We start from the raw sequence: 21,160 nt of genomic DNA, 5'->3' as shown, positions 1-21,160 counted from the left end.
AAATATTTGGTAATCTTATTTATTTTTAAGAATGAGCCCTAAAGACCAGCATGGGACTCTGTGAACACGTAGTGGACTTGTTTACTGGAGAGCTTTGTTCTAGGCTGATCCATTAACCAGCTGACCAGAGTGCAGCCATTATAGCTGCATGTTCATTAAACAGTTGCTTGAGAGCCAGAGGCCTGCCTGCTGGTGTTTCTGTGTGGAGATGGGATGGGAGAGGGTACAAGGAGGATACAATGTTCTGTCTACAGAACTTCAATTTAGTTCCCAATTTTCATGTCCAAGATTTCTTTCTTCCTGTGGCTGTTCCTGATGTTTCTGAGTCTGATGGTTCTCTTGAGTTGTGACTCTACTTGACTCTTGTCTCCCATCTCTCTTGCACATACCAGGCTGCAACTTCCTGCACCCACACCATCAATTACTATTTCTCCATCCATTTCCTTTCTCTTAGAAATATGTTGAAATTCGTCTTACACTGATATCCTCCCTCTTGTTTTCTCTTTGCTGTGGGTTTATATCTCTTTTTTTCTATCACGTAATGAGTTGTTAGGTGGGAAAAGACAGAAACTTGTGTTTTCCATCCTGAATCAGAAGTAAGTAGATTATTCTATTGTGTATGAGGACTAAAGAAAAAACAACATAAAAGAATTCCAACCATTCCATATCACCTGGCTTCTTAGAGGGAAACCCCTTGGATGTTTCCCCTTAAGATGGATATGACTCACCAGGTACATGCTGGTAATGGCTACACTGGGGCATGGTTCAGCTCTGCGGGTCTCCATTTTCCCTGTCCTGGGGAAATCCATAGGGAAGAGTTGAGATGAGAGGATCTTCCTAATGGAATGGATGCAACCTAAATCACATTGGCCCGAGAATGACCAGGGATCAAATATTTTACAGGATCCTCTGCATTCCACTCCACACCACTCTTCCATTCCACCTCCACCGCTCCTGAACATTCCACCTGAATCTACTAGCACTGGGTTCTCTTTCTCAAAGCCTTCCTCTCAGAAGAGGGGAACTTATCCTTCATTGGCTTATTTCATTTAAGATTCATTTATAGTCTGATACCCATTTTTCTCAATAATTTAATTGTAATTAAATTGTAATAATTTAGAATATACTTCTGGCTATATCACGTTGAATAATGCAAAATGACTTTGCATTCTTGATACGCTCTGAGCCAAAACATACTTATTATTTAGATTCTGGATGTGGCCTCTATATTAAGGAAGAGGAAAACCATCTGAAGAAAAGATTCCCATATATAGGATAAAACTGGCTTCAACTTTTAAATGCAAGCCCTCAAGTTTAGGCGACCACAAACAGAACTTTATGAAATATTCTTACCCAAAGTAAAGTGGGTATTTGCCATAGAGAGCTCCTATTGTTTACCTGTGGTTGTTATTTGTCATATTGTGGGTGCTTAATAGATGTTTGCTGGATCATTGAGTACTGGGTTAGAACTGTTTAAATACATTTTTCTTTTTGTGTGCCTGTTAGCCATCTGCATGTCCTCTTTGGAAAAATATCTCTTCGGGTCTTCTGCCCATTACTAAATTGGGCTTTTTAAGTATTTGGATGTTGAATTATACGAGCTGTTTGTTATTTTGGATTTAACCTCTTATCGGTCATAAAATTTGCAAATATCTTCTCCCATTTAGTAGGTTGTCTTTTTGTTTTTTCAATAGTTTCCTTTGCTGTGTAAAAGCTTTTAGGTTTAATTAGGTTCCATTTGTTTATTTTTGCTTTTATTTCCTTTACTTTAGAAGACGGATCCAAAGGAATATTGCTGCGATTTATTTCAAAGAGTGTTCTGCCTGTTTTCCTCTAGGAGTTTTATGGTTTCCAATCTTAATTTAGGTCTTTAATCCATTTTGAATTTATTTTTGTATATGGTGTTAGAGAGTGTTCTAAATTCATTTTCTACATGTCACTGCCCAGTTTTCCCAGCATCATTTATTGAAGAGACTGTCTTTTCTCCATTGTATATTCTTGTCTCTTTTATCATAGATTAATTGACTACAAGTGTGTGGGTTTATTTCTGGACTCTTGATTCTGTTCCATTGATCTATATGTCTATGACCAAAAAGGGGTTAATATCCAAAGTATATAGATAGCTCACACAACTCAACATCAAAAAAATAAACAACCTGATTAAAAATGGGCAGAAGATCTGAATAGACATTTTTCCAAAGAGGAAATGAAGATGGCCAACAGGCACATGAAAAGATCTTTAACATCACTAATCACCATGGAAATGCAAATCGAAACCACAATGAGATATCACCTCACACATGTCAGAACGGCTACCATCAAAAAGAACACAAATAACAAATGTTGGGGAGGATGTGGAGAAAAGAGAACCCTCGTACACTGCTGGTGAGAATGTAAATTGGTGCAGCCACTGTGGAAAACAGCACGGAGGTTTCTCAAAAAACTAAAAATAGAACAACCATATGACAAAGACATTTCACTCATGGGGATATACCCCCCACAAAACCTCCAAAACACTAATTCGAAAAGATATATACACCCCAATATTCATATCAGCATTATCTACAATTGCCAAGATATGGAAGCAACTTAAGTGTCCATCATAGTGAATATAACAAAAAAGAAACATTCACAGATATAGAGAACAAATTAGTAGTTACAAGTGGGAAGAGGGGAGGGAAGAGGGGAAATATAGGGATAGGGATTAAGAGGTACAAACTACTATGTGTAAAATAAATAACCTATAAGGATACATATCCCTATAGCACAGGGAATATAGCCAATATTTACATTAACTCTAAGTGGAGTATAACCTTTAAAAATTGTGACTCACTATATTGTACACCTGTAACTTACATAATATTGTACATCAACTAGACTTCAAAAAAAAACAAAAAATAAACACATTTTTCTCAGGGTAGGATTCATTCTGGAGACTAGAATAGCACTCATTATGCTGTAACAAACTATAAGGAAACAAGGAGAGGGTGTAAGAAGCTAAAAAAAAATAGGAGAAATCTGTTGTAGAATGATTGGAAAAGGGGAAGGAACAATCATTAGAGTTTATCTACTTCTTAATTCTATCTGAAGCTCACTCTGGTTCTGAATTCATTTAAAAGGCCACTGTACAGGATGCTTATGGTACATTATTTTTAACAGTGGAAAACCAGAAACAGCATGAACATCTAACACTATAAAAACAGTAACTGGATAGACTAATAATGCAGTCTCTGTAAAACTAGACTTTATTTTTCAGAACAGTTTTAGATTGACAGGAGAATTGAGAAGATGATACAGAAAGTTCCCATATACCCCATATGCAGTTTCCTATATTACTGATTTCTTTCATTACTATGGTGTATATGTTAAAATTAATGAATCAGTACTGATACCTTATTATTGTTTTGTTGTTTTTTGTTTGGGGAGAGGTAATTAGGTATTTACTTATTTTGATGTGGGTACTGGGGATTGAACCCAGGACCTTGTGCATGCTAGCTTCACACTTTACCACTCAGCTATTCTCTACCCGCCACTGACACTTTATTATTAACTAAAGTCCATACTTCACTCAGATTTCCTTAGGTTTTGCCTGATGTCCTTTTTCTGCTCCCAAATCCAATCTAGAATACCACATTACATTTACATGTCTCCTCAGGCTCTTTTTGATTGTGATGGTAGTTTTAGTGTAATTTTTAATGATGAATATATTTTAAAAATGTTAGTGTACACGGTAATAACGACTAAAAAGAAACACAAGGAAATAAAAATACTGTTGAGGTGCTAAGGTTATAGATGAAATTTATGTATTTCTTTTCTTTAAAAGCCTCTTCTAATGTTGATTCAACTATGAATTCTAAACTCTCTCCCTTTACCTCTCTCTATCACATTTTATACAGTTTTTAACTTGCAAATAAAGAGCCTACAGACGTCAACTCCAAAAAAGCTGATGGGGATGCACAAGCAGGCCTCAGGAGCCTCATGTGAAGTTAGGTTGGATGCTCTAAACTGTGAGTACAGTGACATTTCTTCTGAGCTCTTCCTCTCCTCCCCTGACCCATCATTTTGAGGCTGAAATAAAGTAGGTATCTGGTGCCTCAGGTGTAGAGGGGGAAGCTCCTTCTCAATTTCTTTTTCCTTATTTTTTTGGGGGGGTGGCGGGAGGAAGAGGTAATTAGGTTTATTTATTTAATGGAGGTACTGGGGACTGAACCAAGGACCTTGTGCATGCTAGGCATGCACTCTACTACTGAGCTACACCCTCTCCCAGCTTCTCAATTTCTGAGCCTAGGATAGAGTCTTTAATAGACTGAGAGGAGAGATTCTTTGATCTAGTTGGGGAATAAGCACCACATGGTTGTTTATTTCCCTATTTTTCTTTTTTCTCTTCCCCAGGGATCCACCGTTTCCCCTTTCTTCAGCAACCAAGCACTACTCCCTCCCAGTATAGAACTAATTCATACCCCTCATATGCCCAGACTCTGCTGGAATATTCTGCTACCCATAAGAGGAAAAAGGATACAAAGAAGAAGGGAGAACAGAGCTGACTTTTTGGAATTTAAAAGGTTTTGAAGCCATTTTGCAGAAGTGGAAGGCGTTGCTGGCAGAGAGTGGTCAGATACTCATCAACTTCCTGGGAACACATCTGGAGTGCATTTCCTAGCCTCCCTTGCAGGTGGGTGTGGTTATGTGACTGAGTTCTAGCCAGAGGAATTTGGGCAGAAGTGGGCATGCCACTTCAAGTTCTGGCCCATAAATCTTCTCATGTTCACCCAGCCTACCTCCTAGATGCTCAGCATACATGCCTGTCTTCTCACATACAGTCCCAAGTGCCCTCATGGACATAATCCACACACCACCTCAGACTCACTAGTGAGCAACAATATAGTTACATGTAACTTCTGCATCCAGCTTCAAGTCCAAGATCTCTGGGTACAACCTGCATCAGGTGTGGATATTGTTTCTCATGATCCAACAATTCCTGGGCTAAGTAGTAAAGGCCCCCCACTTCCATCCAACTGTTCCACAGATGTTATGTCTGTCACCAGCAACACCATTTCTGCTTTCGATTTCTGTATTATCAGGCCTCTTAGGTGACAGAAAGAGAAGGTTTTCGGCAAAGTGAGATAATGCTAAGGCCAAAGGAGAATTGAGGCAGTCTCTGTGGGTTGCAGCATCCGTAGCATTTAAATCTAGGATGGGGGTTTGGGGGGAGTGATAGTCTGCCACATGGTGTGAGAAATAGAGAAAGCTGGCTGGACTGCTGACAGAAATGAATGGAGAGGTCTTGTAGCTTTCAAATTCCCCTCCTGAAGTCTGTCTGTACTTTCCCCTTGGCTTCTGGGAGAAACGTTTGTGTTTTTATAAAAATTTACTCCCTCCTTTCTATTCCCCAATTTGTTTTGGCTTGACTAACTTGAATTTATTTTCATAACTTGTAATTAAACAGTTCTAACTAAATATAATGAAGCAAAGCTTAGAAACACAAAATGAAGGAGGCATCTGCTGATGATTTAAGTTTTATCTACTTCTTTGACTCAAAAGAGTGGATTCCAAGCTCAGATATTCTAAACTCTTCAATGATTGCCAGTTTTCTTTCCACCAGAGGATGATAATTATCTTTCAGAAATTCCCCGATGGAAATTCATATAGGAATAATATCTTTATTGATACCTCATTAAGTTTAGAGATCCCTGCTAGAAAGAAAATTTTTGCTAACTCCTGAATCAGTTTTAGGTAAAGAGTCCTCACCATTATTCATTCATAACATCCTCATTCTTAGCTCAAAGGGCTGAGCTTCTGGAACATTCATTTTATAGTAGATATAGATAGTACTGACGGGGTGGAATCTAACACTAAGTCAAATGAAGAAGCAACTGGAGTAGTGAAGGGGAAAAATTTTTTCCTAGATCACGGCAAAGAGAAAGAGAATATGCTTGAGGGATGCGTAGCAACAAATTGAGATTTAACAACTGAGTTGGTGTGAGACATGAGGGAGAGGCATGAGTCAATGAGAAGCCAAGACTCCATCTGCAGCATTTCCATTGTGTTACTATATAATTAAAATTGAGTTGCATCACTCTTTACCCTTCATATTGGCAAAAATCAGAAAGCTAATTAATGCTAAGTATTATTGGGGATATAGAAATATAGGGATACTTACACATTGCCAGTGGAGAACAGATTGGTGCAGTTCTGGAACCCAACCTGGCAGGACAAAGTAAAAATAAGATGACATGTGCTTTATTATTCAATTATTTCCCTCCTATATCCAAGGGATATTTTCACACATGTTCAAAGGAGAGATATATGAGGGTTCTCACCGCAAGTTTTTCCTTTAAAAATTGATGAGTTGGAGGCAATCTACTTACCCATCACTGCAGGGCTGAACAGGTAAAATGTGAGGGATGCACCCAATGGAATGTTATCTGTCAGTTAAAAGCAACAAACCGGATGTACATCCAGCACCATGGCTAGATCTTATGTAAGTTAAAAATGCACTTACATAATACATTTTACAAGAAACACACAAATAAAAGTATACACATCAAATATATTAGAGTGGTTGCCTATTTGAGAGAAGAATGGAAGTGATAAATGGGAATAAAAGGGAATAAATAAGTAAATAAAAGAAAGGAGAGGCTTTGAGTGGACCAGTGATGACAGGGCCATGAACTAAGGAGTATGATGGACCCAACCCCAAGGTGAAAAAAGACTTCAGTAAAAGAGATTAAGTATCTCACAGATGTCACTGAGACTTGAGGAACCCCTTCCTCTGAAGGCATGTTCTGATAAAAAGAAACACACACAGCAGAAAGGAAGACAGAAGCCTTACATATCAAGATGTGCTTGACCACATGAATGTCTGCAAAGCTCAAGTGATGAGCATGATAACAGTTATTAGGTCAAGACAGAGGAGGGAGGCAGAAGGCATGGTGGGAATAGGATTCAAATTTCCTGGCTGGACAAAGGAAATGGATAACATGTCCCTAAAATATACCAAAATAGTCATACTTGTGAGCAAAACTAATCTAAGTTGAGAGACTCTGGAGGCTAAGGAGAGACATCAACAACAAGATGTGGGTAATCAAGTGAACCAAAAACTGATCATCTAATTCATCTTGAAAGTAAAAGTATATCTTTTTCAAAATTATAAAGGACCAGCGCTCCCAAGAAATCAGTTACCTAGAAGCTCTAAAGAATTTACGGTGTCTATAAATAAGAAACTAGAGTCCAAGGGAAACTAAGTCCTCTGAAAATTAGAATTTAAGAGAAGGTGAGGAATAGTTGAGGGCTGGGTAGGTGGAGTAGCTGGAGGTGGGGGTGGGAGTGAAGAACCAAATTCTATACTTGGCAAGAAGTATTCCATGTGGGGATGTAATCTCCCTTTAGAAAGTCTAAAAATTTAACCATACCATATAATTATCCCCTGAAGGGCTCTGCTGGTTACTTGAACCTCAGATGGTCCTTTGTCAAAATGGTGAGACCCAGGGCAGTTGGTGAGCAGGAATATTCTATTTTCCCACCTTTCTCTGATCATCCATTCAAATTCCCCTGTGTCAACTACCTCCCTTCCTCCTTTAGTTAGCTTTTTATTAGAAATAAAAACCATGTAGTCAAGTCATTAAAATAGATGCTCTTGATGAGGGGTAACTTATAGAGGATGGTCATAGTTCTTATATTTCCCATGTACATTTAGGTTCCGATGAAACATTCTGTTACACTTCTAATGACTAAGTTTTATTGAGTTCAGCATGATGGGTGTGGGTCTGGAACAGGGCAACCAGACTTCAGGATGAGAAAAAAATTATTGAGAATAGGAATCTATCTCACTCATCTTTGTAATTCCCTGAGCTTGGTCTGACATATAGCACACAGAAGGTGTCAAAGTAGTGATGGCCGTGTCAGTGAGCGTCGAGCCAGAAGTGCTTAACTACCTCATGCCTAAGGTCAGGATTCACCCTACTGCCTGGCGTAGGGCTTAAAATGCAGGTGGGGGGAGGTTGGTTGTGGACAGGGGCTGCAAAAGCTAGAATCAGGAAGGTTTTTCCAGCTATGGGATGTAGAAGATGGCTAATGACTACTAACTATAGATAATATCTATAATCAAGATGTTTACTGGGGGAGAGGATATAGCTCAGCAGTAGAGTACATGCTTAGTATGCACATGATCCTGGGTTCAATCCCCAGTGCCTCTGTTAAAAAATAAATAAATAAAAATATTAAACCTAATTACCTCCCCCACCAAAGAAAAAGATGTTTATAAAAAAATTCTTGAAAAACAAGAAATGGGTTTGAATAGGTGCTAGAATATTATGTAGCAGTTAAAATGATGACTATGTAAAAACTGTATATGCATATTAATGAATGAGGAGAAATTATCAACATTAAAATAGTTTCTGTGGGGGGAAGGAAGGTATAGCTCACGTGGTAGAGTGCATGCTCAGCATGCACAAGGTCCTGGGTTCAATTCCCAGTACCCTCCCCAAAAAATAAACAAATAAGTAAACCTAATTACCACTGCCCCTTCCCCCCAAAATTTAAAGTAGTTTCTATGATAAAGGGAATTTAGGTGAAATTTTAAATTAATTTTATTAATTTTTAAAATGTTATAAATTGTCATTTTAAACATTTAGAAGAAAAAAAATCCATTGAACTTTTCGAGCTGTACCTAGTCAGTGAACAGATATTAACTGGAAAATACACATAGGAACTCACATTCAGGACTGCTACCCACTTTAGATTTTACCACTTGCTCTGAACAGTGGGTAGACTATTTCCACTCCATATTTCACCTTCTTCTTCTATTATGACTTTGAAGATGAAATGAAGTGGGCATTTGGCATGCCAAGTTTAGACAGGGATCTTGTTCCAGTGTCTTGGAAGTTAGGTGGAGAATATTTTGCAGGCCCCCAGGAAGAAGTATCTGGGGACAATTGTAGCACAAACAATATATCATCTTCAATATCCTATTTTTCTCTGTCTCTTCCCCCAATTGGTTCTGGACCACCTACTTTCTCCTTTCCTTTAGTCACAAAACACATCAATGAATACAAATGGATACTTGGGAAGCTGCTGATCAGACTCTGCTGGAAAGCTCTATTCACATAAGTTCAGGATGGCTCTAGAGGAAAGGATGCTCAGAGTAGGCAAGGCTGTCATGGTACTGTTGCTCAGTTTGTGCACTGCCTAAAAATGCCTGAGTTGGTGAGCAAGGGTCGAAGTCCAGTTCTTATTTCACCTCCCATTCTCCAAGCTATAGTTACTTGTAGGAGCTGCTTCAGAAGGAGCATCATTTTCTTTACAGAGCTGTGGCCCCAGGGGCTGCATCTGCTCAGAGGAGGGCACTTTATCTAACTTGTCCATGTAGGAGTCTCCTTCACTCATTTAAGGCACATAATCTTAACTAATCTGAGAGTAGGTTAGTGTTACTCAGAGAAAGCTTCCTGTGAAAGAAGGCTTTCCAGACAATTGTGAAGGAAGAAAAGAAGTTGATTTTTTTCTTTTGGAGAGAAACTGGGAGTGCACAGTTATTCAGAGCAAGGACGAGAGATGACAAATCCTCTTAGTGCCTTGCCTGTGCCTCCCTCAGACTCTGCCATCTCTGTATCTGATGCATCTCTGTACCTGAAGGCTGTTCCAGCAGAAAGCTGTCTTGCTCACCCAAACTCAGCATGCAGGATGGGCTGCAGTAATGAACACTCCCTGGATCAGCCTCAGCCAAAGACTGAAGAGTAAAATACGCCAGTTCCCCTATCTCTTCGTGAGATGATTTTGAGATATGCTTTGTGCCCTTTTCCAGAATCATCCTGTGGAATTAAGCTCCAGTTGGCCTTTGTGGCAGATGGCTTAGTAACACACCCTTTCCTGGCTGTGTTCCATTCCTTGTGTCACTTCCCTAACTCCCGTGCAGATGGCCCCTCCATCTCCCAAATAAACTCCCTACACTGGAATCTTGCAGTCAGTTTCTGAGGGAACCCACACTAAGACATGGTTTGGCTGGAACAGAGACTGTTACGGGATTAAGGGGGAAAGAAGACACATGGATGGGGCAGTGGTGGTGGGGTACTTTGTTTAAAGACTTAGATACCAGACTGAGAGTTTAGACTTGAATTAGGAGACCATTCACGTGCTGGGTGATACATGAATATTTTTCTTACAATTTATTTATTTTCACATTTGATGTATTAATTTCTAGATTTCTACAAATTTTGCATTTGCTATTGACTTCTAGCTAATAAAATCTTGCCTGAAGCTAGAGACTGCAGTCTTCTTACCTATTAGTTGCCAGTAAAAAGAAACTCTAGAGAGAAAACGTAATTAAGGTGTAAGAAGAAATTCAGGGCTATGAAGCCATTCTCAAGACCTTGTTAGAGAAAGATGAAGGCTGAGAATAGTCACAAGACTACAGCTTTCATGAGAGGATTTTTAATTGTACCCATCCTGTTCAATATGTTATAGCCTTTTGAAAAAGACTTTGTAAGGTTATCTGAAGTCTCCTTAAAAACACTGGGTCTCAAAATTTTAATATTATTTCCTCTGGTAGGAAACTTCGAATCTCAAAGCATTGCATAATAATTGGTTGTCATGGGAAACTGCATGACTGTGACTGGTGCCTGTAATTCCTAAAGATATATAAATAGCTTAGAGCCCTTTGTTCTGTAGAAAAGTCTCAAAATTCTCTACCGACTCTTCTCATTTAGGCTCAGGATAAAATTAATAAAGTCAGTGATTCTGGCAGGCTCTTTGTCCTGAACAATATATTTGAGAGGTTTAAATTAGAAACTTGGCAAATCTTTCATATTCTCCCTGCCTTGTAGACTTAAAAACTAGGACCAGTCTTTCATAGAGGTACGTGCCTCTGCCACCCAAGTTCAGAAACCTAGAATCATTTTTTTATATGTGGACTCTTGGTAACCAAACTCCCTGAGAGGGCCTTTTAAAGAAAACAACAGAATACCAGTTTGTTAACTCACACTGGAACTCTTTCTGCAGAGGGAACAGAATGCTCATATTCTCTGACCAAAGCACATTTGCCTCATAGGTAGGCCACTCAAGGAGTCAAATTTAAATCAGAAGTTTGTTTGCAGTGCTTGAAGCCAAAACAAAAGGAATTTGATGGTTCAAGTGCTCAGTGGCTTCAGGCTAACTTAGGATGATACTCTTACGCTGTTCTCGGGACCAGGACATTTGATGGATTGTTTGGTCAAGTCCTCTCTACCACGGGTGATATTTGGATGCACACTGATAGTGTGTGCCTTGGGATTCTGTTTTTTTCTATACTCATGCCTAACCAATAAACCCCCTTCTGATGGACACCTTCTTTCTTTAATTTTTAATACACTGAATCAATCCAGAAAGGTATGAGTTCTTAACTATGGGTTTACGACTGGGATAACTAGGGGCTCCTGAGTACCTGAAAATTGACTGCATGTTTTGTGTCCATGTACATTTTCTCTACAGGGGATTCATAGCTTTTATCAGATTTTCAAAGTGATTTGTCATCCAAACAAGGTTAAGTATAGGTGATGTAAACAAAGTCAAGTCCTACCAGCCTGGGTACTACCTCTCCTTAGAATGATTTTTTTATGTTTCTGCTCTGATTCATTATGTGCTGTTTTAAAGTGCTCACTCCTCTGGGGCTCCTTATTTCTCTTTTTCTATGTTTAAGGGGAAAGAGTTCCTCAGTGTAACCATGAAAGTTTTGATAGCCGGAGAGAAATGGAAGGATATTCTATACGGAGTGATCAGTGTGAACCAAAAGAGAAGCGTCCTGTCCAACAAGAGTTTAGTTGTGTGTGTGTGTGTGTTTTTTAAATCCCAATTTACCCTATGCTATTTTGAAAGTTCTAAATGGATTTCTTTTAGTGGTTAGCCTGTATGTAGGTCAGAATGTGTAGAGATTGTTGCATTAAAGCTGGAAAAACTGGAAAGCAGGGTAGAAGTGGATTCTAAGTACATTAGACTGAAAAGGATGAAATGTAAGTTTGAACAGGCATGGAATTATCAACAGAGGTGTATCTATATGGATTCAGGCTACAGTGTTTAACCTGAGCACCCATAATTGGCTTTAACAGCTTGTGTGGCTAGTTTACTAAAGCCTGTACTCAGATGGCCTACAGATAATGAGGTGTCAAAGGGCCAAAACTTCAGAGAGACAGGATCTTGGATTGGATCTAAATGTACAGTTTCCCCAGCCACATCCATCCACAAGCCAGGAAAGGTCCAGAGGACGCTCCATTTACCACAGCACAAGAAATGCACAGGTGATGAAAGCACCTGAGAAAAGCAATGCCAGAGATGGCAGTGGGAGATCCCGCCTTACAACTGGGCTTTCTGATTTCAGTGGGACTAACAGGATTCTGGATTGGCAGAGGCCAGGTGGTGGCTCTTTACTTCAGAGTCAAGGTGGGTGAATTACCCTAACAAGCTCCAGGGAGAGAAAGGCTGACAGGTCGAGGTCGTTGACTTAAGGGAAGGCTGGGTCCCTTTAAGGAAGGGCCCGGCAATATGGCCATAAGTCTCCCCACAGAAAGACCTGCAGCCAATTACTAAAATGACTATGTATTGGGACGGAAAATGCCCAAAACTTTTGGGAGCTATTACATACTGGTTCTGAGTTGATGCTAATCATTGAGGGTACAAAATGCCACCCTGTTCTACTGATGAGAATGAGGGCTTATGAAAGTCATGTGATTAATGGAGTCTTGGCCTCAGTCCATCTGCACAGTAGATCCAATGAATTCCCCCAGTTCTTGAATATAGAGTTAAAGTAGACATTTAGTAACTGGCTGAATTCCCCTATTGGATACCTGACCCACTGCTTTACTGTCACTTCTTCAACCTACCCCTACGGCTTCTATGACAAGGATGGTCTGGAGAAGAGATATAGAGATAAGCCTCTTGGAATGGGCGTAATGTGAAGACAATCACGTCCCACAAAAATGCTCAGTAGAGGGTATCTCTTGTATATTGAGTCACTCAATAATAGTCAGGTGGATAAGATGACTAGTCATGTAGATGTCGGTTGGCCTCTTTCTCTAGTCACTCCAGTGGTTGCTCAATGGACCAAGTACAAAGTGGCATGGTATCAGGGATGGGTGCCATGCACAAGCTTAACCACGTGGATTTAGCTCACCAAAGCTAATTTGGCTACCACCGTTAGTGAGTGCCAACAGCAGAAGCCATTATTGAGCCCCCAATATGGCACCATTCCCTGGGGAGACCAAGCAGCCAACTGGTGATGAGCTGATTTCATAAGAACCCTCCCTTCATTGAGAAGAAAAGTGTCTTTATGGGAACAATTCTGTTTCCAGATTTTCATCCTTTTCTCCCAGTGCTTCCACCAGAATCATCATTCAACGATTTACAAAGAATGTTTCTTTACTGCCATATCTCATGCAACATTTATTCTAAGAAGCTAATTTTATAATGAAAGGGATATGGCAATTGGCCCACACCATGGAATTCACTAGTTTTAGGACATATGTTTTCACCCAGAAGTAGCTGGCCTTAAAGAACAGTAGAAGGCTCAGTTATGGCGACAGCAAAAAGACAGCACCCTAACAAGTTGGGGAGATAGCCTCCAGGAGCAGCATGTGCTTTAAACCAGCAACCCATATATGATGTTGTTTCCTCCATAACTGAGACACATATGTACAGGAAAAAAGAGGGTAGAGGTAAAAGCGGCCCCTCTAATGAGTATATCTAATAATCCAATTAAAGAATATTTGCTTCTTGTCCCCACAAATCTTTATCTTGGCAGGTTTAGAAATCTTAATTCCTAAATGAGAAAACACTTCCAACAGGAAACACAGCCATGGTCTCATACAATTAGAAGCTGAGACTGCTCAGTTGCCATTTTGGTCTCTTCATGTCATTGACCCTACAGGCAGAGATGGGTTACTCTACTGGCTGGGATAACTCATCCCGATTGTTAAGGGGTACTTGGGTTATTGGATGTTTTAGGGCATCATGGTCCAAGGAAGCACCAAGCAGAAACTCTAATTCTGAGTCACCTCTGGTATACCAATTATTTTATTTTTAATTAACTGGACAATCCAGGGACATGTTGCCTAACCTGAAATGGGGACAGAGATGGGGATTCCCTTTTTACCTTTGGTCTTGGGAAGGCCTATGAAAGGTCAACCTAGCCTGGGGATAAAAACAGAAAACTCAATCTTTTTATGAGGCACACAGGAAAAATATCAGAAGCAGAGAAACTCAGTTTACGATCACTACCTAAAATGGCAAAGACTTCTGATACAAAAGCAGTTCAGAAAGAGGGTCCCAGCAGGGAGAACTCAAAGCTCACAAAGAGGCTCACTATGAATTATGAGTCCTCATCTGACAATAAAATACCTAGGAATAAATTTAACCAAGGAGGTGAAACACATGTATATTGAAAACTATAAGACATTAATGAAAGAAATAGAAGAAGACACAAATAAATGGAAAGATATTCTGTATTCAGATTGGAAGAATTACTGTGTTAAAATGTTCATACTACCCATGTAATCCCTATCAGGATTCCAGTGGCATTTTTCACAGAAATTGAACAAACAATCCTATAAATTGTATGGAACCACAAAAGGTTCCAAATAGCCAAAATAATCTGGAGATAGAAGAACAACACTGAATGCATTTCAAACTATAGTACAAAGCTATAGAAATTTAAATGGGATAATATCGGCATAAAACAGATACACAGATCAATGGAACAGAATAGCTAGCACAGAAATAAACCTACACAGATGTGGTCAATTTATGACAAAGGACAATCTCTTCAATAAATGATATTGAGAAAATTGGACAGCTACATGCAAAAGAATGAAACTGGACCATTATCTTATACTATACACAAAAATTAACTCAAAATGGATTAAAGACTTGAACATAAGACCTGAAACCATAAAACTCTTAGATGAAAATATAGGTGATAAGTTCCCTGACATAGGTTTTGGTGATGGTGTTTTTAATCTGACACTGAAAGCAAAAGCAACAAAAGCAAAATCAAGAAGTGGGACTACATCAAACTAAAAAGCTTCTGCACAGTAAAGAAACCATGAACAAGAAGGAAGGGTATAGCTCACTAGTTGAGTATGTGCTTAGCATGCATAAGGTCCTGGGTTCAATACCCAGTATTTCCATTTAAAAATAAATAAACCTAATTACCTCCTCCCACAAAAAAGGAAAAAACTGAAAAAAAAAAAAGAGGCTAAGTAGTAACTAAAGCCACATGACCTATAAATTGGGGGGGAAAAAAAAAGAAAAACCATCAACAAAATGAAAAGGCAGCCTACTAAACGGGAACAAGTAATTGGAAATCATATATCTGATAAGGGGCTAATATCAAAAATATATAAAGAACTCATACAACTCAGCAAAAAACCAAACAATCCGATTAATAAATGGGCAGAAGATTTGACTAGACATTTTTCCGAAGAACACATACAGCTGGCCAACAGCCATGAAAAGATGCTCAAAATCATTAATAATCAGAGAAATCCAAATCAAAACCACAATAAGATATCACCTCACATCTGTTAGAACAGCTATTACCAAAAAGACAATAACAAGTCTTGGCAAGCATGTGCACTGTTGGTAAGAATGTTAAGTGGTGCACCCACCATGGAAAACAGTGTAGAGATTCCTCACAAAATTAAAAATAGAGCTGTCATAAGATTAGCAATTCCACTTCTGGGTATTTATCTGAGAAAAACAAAAAACACTAATTTGCAAAGATATATGCACCCCCAGGTTCATTCTAATATTACTTACAATAGCTAAGATATGGAAACAACCTGAGTCCATTGATGCTAAAGAAGCTGCAGGATAGACAGACAATGGAATATTACTCAGCATTAAAAAGGAATGAAATCCTGCCATTTGTGATAACATGGATGGAACTCAAAGGCATTATGCTACATGAAATGAGTCAGACAGAAAGACCAACACCATACAATCTCTCCTTTTCTGTGTGAGTTTTTTTAAAACTGAAGTATAGTTGTTACAATGTGTCAATTTCTGGTATATAGCATGCTTCAGTCATACATATACATACATATATTTGATTTCATATTCTTTTTCATTATAGGTTACTACAAGATATTGAATATAGTTCCTTGAGCTATACAGAAGAATTTTGTTTTTTATCTATTTCAAATATAGTAGTTAGTATTTGCAAATCTCAAATTTCCAATTTATCCTTTCCCTCCATAACTGTAACTATGTTTACTTGTTTAATGTCTATGAATCTGTTTCTGTTTTGTAGGTAAGTTGATTTGTGCCTTTTTTTTTTAAATTCCACATATAAGTGATATCATGTGGTATTTTTTTTTTCTCTTTCTGGCTTACTTCACTTAGAATGATGATCTCCAGATCCATCCATGTTGCTGCAAAAGGCATTATTTTATTCTTTTTTTATGGCCGAGTAGTATTCCATTGTATAAATATACTACTGCTGCTTTATCTAGTCATTTGTTGATGGACATTTAGGTTGTTTCCATGTCTTGGTATCCATACAAACTCTTTTATTTGTGGAATCAAAAAACAAAAACAAGGTCATAAATACAAAGAATAGATTGGTGGTTGCTGGGGTGGGAGGTGAGGGGTGAGGGTTGGGTGACTGAACTGGTTTTGTTTTGTTTGGTTGGTTTAAATAAATTGAATTTTAAAGATTATAGGACTAGAGCACTGGGGTTGGGACTCAAATGCCCCTCTTCTGATCTGCACTCTGTGCTCATTCTGTTACAGTTAAGCAGTCACTGGAGAAGAGTAGGAACATAGGGTACTGAGAGGGTGAGGAGAACACAAGTTTATATAATAATCCACCATTTTGTTTCTCTGTGATCCAGTCTTCTTTGAAGCTTAGGCAATACCAGCTATTTTCCCTCTTTTGTCCTTTATCTGGCCCTTAGAGCTCTGGGTCCCAGTGCAGAAGCACTGATTCAGGCATTATGAGTCCCCTGGGAAAGAGCATAGCCTCATCACAATTTGACATTTAGATGAGCCCACAGAGTTCTCCCAACATTCAAACATTAAAATCACTGAGAAATGTCTAAATCTGCATTGAAAAGATTATCAGTAAAGCCCAATGTAGGGATGAACCAGAGCTGCCTAAAAGTCTCCATCTTCTCTTATTTTACTGTTTTTAAAATAAAAAGAAACCATTAGAGGATGGATCTATATACTAGGCTTTTAAGAAGAAAATACAGGCTATTTACCAAAATACTGCAATTAGCCAGATTCTTCGGCTGAATCCACAGTCTATTCAAACATGTGTTTAAATTAAAAATTGTACAGTATATGACTATGCTTTAGTCTGCTCTTGCAACCAAAGTACATCTGATAATACTTAGGAAATTCTATACAAGAGTGAAATTTTATCGTGATTGGAAGGAGTATTTTCTAAATGAAGACTATTAATATCTTAGTTACTGGGGTAAAAAAAAAGAGGAAAAAACAGTATATGGTAAGCTTGGAACAGTGACTGTACTTTTCAGATGACAAGTAAGGAGCTGAGATGGCTAATTATTATCTGGAAAGTGTCATTAAAATATTAGCTCATGAGGTGTGATTACAAAGTGCAAACCTATGCAAAACTCCAGATTTTTCTACACATTGACTTGAAAAAAATTTTAAATCTTAAACCTTGAAATTTTTTTTAAATGACAATAATTTCAGCTGCTTCTCTAGTAGCTCAGGAGTCAGAGTCTATGTTCCAGGAAGGAGTGGTGGGGCCATGATGAAACAGAAGAATGGGGGCTCTGCTACTAAAGCCACCAGGGCAGAGAACCATGGGACCTCCCACCAGCTGTGGAAGAAAAAGAGAGGGCTGACATCCTGATACACAGAGCAGCTGAGACAGTTTCTAGTCCAGCCAAGTTCCCAATCTTTTCTGCTGTGCAGAAGTTCAGAAAGATCTATTGGGCATGAGTCATGGAAAAAATTGGAATGTGTAGCAATGGAAAGGGTCAAGGGAGTTGGACGAGCTGGTTCAGGCCAAGTGGTGTGGCTGTGGCTGAGCAAACATCCAGGTGCCTGAACTGAGGTAGCAGCTGTGGAGATCAAGGCAAGTTGGGGAACTGGTGTTCTCTATGAGGTTGTAAAAAATTAATAAACAGAAAGTCAATTAAGTAGAGTTGGGAGACCAAAAGGGGGAGCTCTCATGCACTATGACTGTAGTAGAGGCCCGCAGGAAGAAGAAAGACTCTTTATTCCTGGCAAGGACTCAGCCAATGAAAAGCCATGGGCTCTTTGTTTACTATAGCCCTCCTAACTACCTTTAACGCTGTATAAAAGAGTTCTCCTTCCCTTGCCCTGAGGGGACACATGGCTTGGCACATGGCTTGCCATGGTTGCAGACTCCAAACTACACTTCTCTGCTGATCCCAAATACAGAAATACCTGGCAGTCTGTTTTAGGTCAACAAGGTGTACTAGGAGGAAGACAATGAAAGGTGGATGGACTGAGGGGCGTGGTTTAGTGGACACTGAGGTTTCAAAGGTGGAGTAATTTCAAGTTCTAATTAGATTCTAGGATATTTTCATGAAAGTGTGCTCTGAAATTTCTGTAGAAGATAGAAGTATTTTAAAGGCAGAAAATAGAAACTCAGAGAATGATTCCAGAGAAGCTTTGAGCTTTTGCAAGGAGCTTTTTACAAACTTTTAAAGTTCTTGTCAGGTCTTAATGGAAACATAAATAGAGCAGCAGAGGAAAGATTCTATCCAATCATTTGAATCAAATGATTACTACTGGACACTGGTAAAGAAGCCAGATTTCATCAAGAGTCAGAAAAACAATTAACATGTGAGTAGGACAAATACTTTACATTTCACAAAGTCTCACTGGGCAGAGAAATAATTTGCTGTATATAATAGGATTTCCAGGAGGTCAGAGCCAGAGATACCTTCAGAGGTAAAAAGAGACAAGCGCAGAAGGGTCCCCACAATGGCCAGAGGTGCTCCAGGCCCCACCAGGAAGGGTATCCTCACAGGGAGCAGCACCTAGGGTGCCAAAGTGACTCAGATGAGGACTTTCAACCTGAAACACCAAGACCCAGAAGTGGAAGGGACTAAGTCGCCCCTCAGGCAACACTGAGGCTTTCTTGGGTCAGGATTTCCATTAGAGAGGACTAGAACTACAGGACAATGTCCTTGGGATCATCCTCAGGAATTCCTGGTTGGTGAGAGGGGATTCCAGTTGGGATCCCAGAGAAGTAGACCAGAGAGCCCCTCTGCCTGTATTATTGACTGTAGTGTGTTGCTGGAAAGATCTGAGGGGCCCACATTCTGAAACATTTCTCCCCTTTTCTTCCTGGTCTCCTGGGCCTGCTGTTTCCACTGAGTAGGAGCCCTCACCTTCTTCCTGACTTTACATTTTCTTCAGAATAGAGCAGATATAAAAATCATAATACAAAGGGTCTGACTGCTTCCCTTGTTTGTTATGGCAAATATCAGAAAGCATGAGAAGTGGAATCTTTTCCTTGGTTCACAGTTACTGCTTTTTTTTTTTCACATCAAAATTCAAAGAATCTCATAGTTGAAATAGATTATGTGATTCTTTGAGAATTTCTAGCTAATCTGACTATATTCTGTGTTAAAGTCCTTCAGTGTGATTAATAATTTTATGTAGTGTCAGTACCAGTATTAAAGACATATGCTGTGATCATAAATACTGTAAATTGAATATCCGGAGAAAACTCTAACTTGAAAAGACACATGCACCCCAATGTTCACAGCACTATTTACAATAGCCAAGACATGGAAGCAATCTAAATGTCCATTGACAGATGACTGGATAAAGAAGTTGTGGTATGCGTGTGTGTGTATATGCAATGAAATACTACTCAGCCAAAAAAAATTCTTGCTGGCATTGGATGGACCTAGAGATTATCATACTAAGTGAAGTAAGTCAGAGAAAGACAAGTATCCTATGATATCACTTATATATAGAATCTTAAAAATGATACAAGTGAACTTATTTACAAAACAGAAACACATTCATAGACATAGAAAACAAACTTATGATTACCAAAGGGGAAAGGTGATGGAGGAAGGATAAATAAGGAGTTTGGGATTAGCAGATACAAACTATATATAAAATAGATAAACAACAAGGTCCTACTGTATAACATAGGAAACTATATTCAATATCTTGTAATAACCTACAATGAAAATGAATACATATAAATGTATAACTGAATCACCATGCTGTATATCAGCAACTAACAAAACATTGTAAATCCACTATACTTCAATATAATTAATTAATTAAGTAACAGTATAAGTTGAAGAAATAAATGATATATAGTAATGTTTCCCATTCCGTGACTTTAGAGAATCCTACAGGCTGTGTTAGGTCCTGAGTAGGGTTTCTCTCAGGCTTATCTGAGCCTACAGTTGTACATAGTACTGATAACGCATGTGGCAAGTTTTTCACAGCTTTGCTTGATGTCCTGAATACCCTAGTAAGACTCTGGGAATCATCCTAACCCAGAGTACCTTGACCTCAGCACTACTGTCACTTTGGGTTGGATAATTCTTTATTGTCAGGGGGCTGTCTTGGGCCCTGTATTTGGCAGCATCCTTGGTCTCTACCCACTAGATGCCAGTAACACTCCCTCTACTAGGTAGTAACAACCAAAACTGTCTCCAGGCATTGCCAAATGTCCTCTGCTGGGCAAAACTGCCCTGGTTGAGAACCAGTATCTTAGATAGTGGACATTTCCCTTCCCCACTGGACAGCATAAAGTCCTGTCAGGCATACCTTCTTGAATTATCTCTTAATCTATTCCTTCTGCTCTGTCTCCAGTGCTCCTGGTCCCCTAAGGAAATGCACAGGGGTGTTCTTCAGGTTTCAATGGCATAGGAAGGATAACCCTAGAGTAGGGAGAATCCAAGGCTGAGGCTGCAGTAGCGTGTGGTGGCCAGGGGGTGGTGCCCAAGAAGCACCAACTCGGGAATTCAGGAGAGCACCCAGGGCCAAGATTCTGCTCTAGGAGGAACTGGGCACGACTGGGCCCAGGCCAAGTCAGTAACACTAGGCATCATCCAGCTAGGAACTCTCACTGTGCAACGGGCACTGCAGAAGGTACTTTACCCATAGCATAATCATAGTTAACCTTGATTGAGCATTTACTGTACATCAGACACTGGGTTCT

At 39.2% G+C, this 21,160-nt stretch overlaps 1 protein-coding gene across 5 annotated transcripts in view; it reads right to left on the bottom strand.

Annotated features, from left to right (window-relative positions):
• CLPB (ClpB family mitochondrial disaggregase) overlaps positions 1–21,160 on the bottom strand; it is a 185,454-nt gene that overhangs the window by 145,517 nt on the left and 18,777 nt on the right. For 2 of the 5 annotated variants that reach the window (XM_072969275.1, XM_072969277.1), the window contains exon 1: positions 6,161–6,179. The exons of the other annotated variants lie outside the window; for them this stretch is intronic. In XM_072969275.1, coding sequence (XP_072825376.1) covers positions 6,161–6,164 — 4 coding nt within the window. In that variant the 5' untranslated portion in view covers positions 6,165–6,179. Of the gene's footprint in view, positions 1–6,160; positions 6,180–21,160 lie in introns of those variants that run through there. 5 annotated transcript variants of the gene reach the window in all.

Source organism: Vicugna pacos, chromosome 10, assembly GCF_048564905.1.
Source record: "Vicugna pacos chromosome 10, VicPac4, whole genome shotgun sequence".
NCBI lineage: Eukaryota > Metazoa > Chordata > Mammalia > Artiodactyla > Camelidae > Vicugna > Vicugna pacos.
Note: the sequence above shows the minus strand (reverse complement) of the source record. Positions and strands in the feature narration are given on the sequence as shown.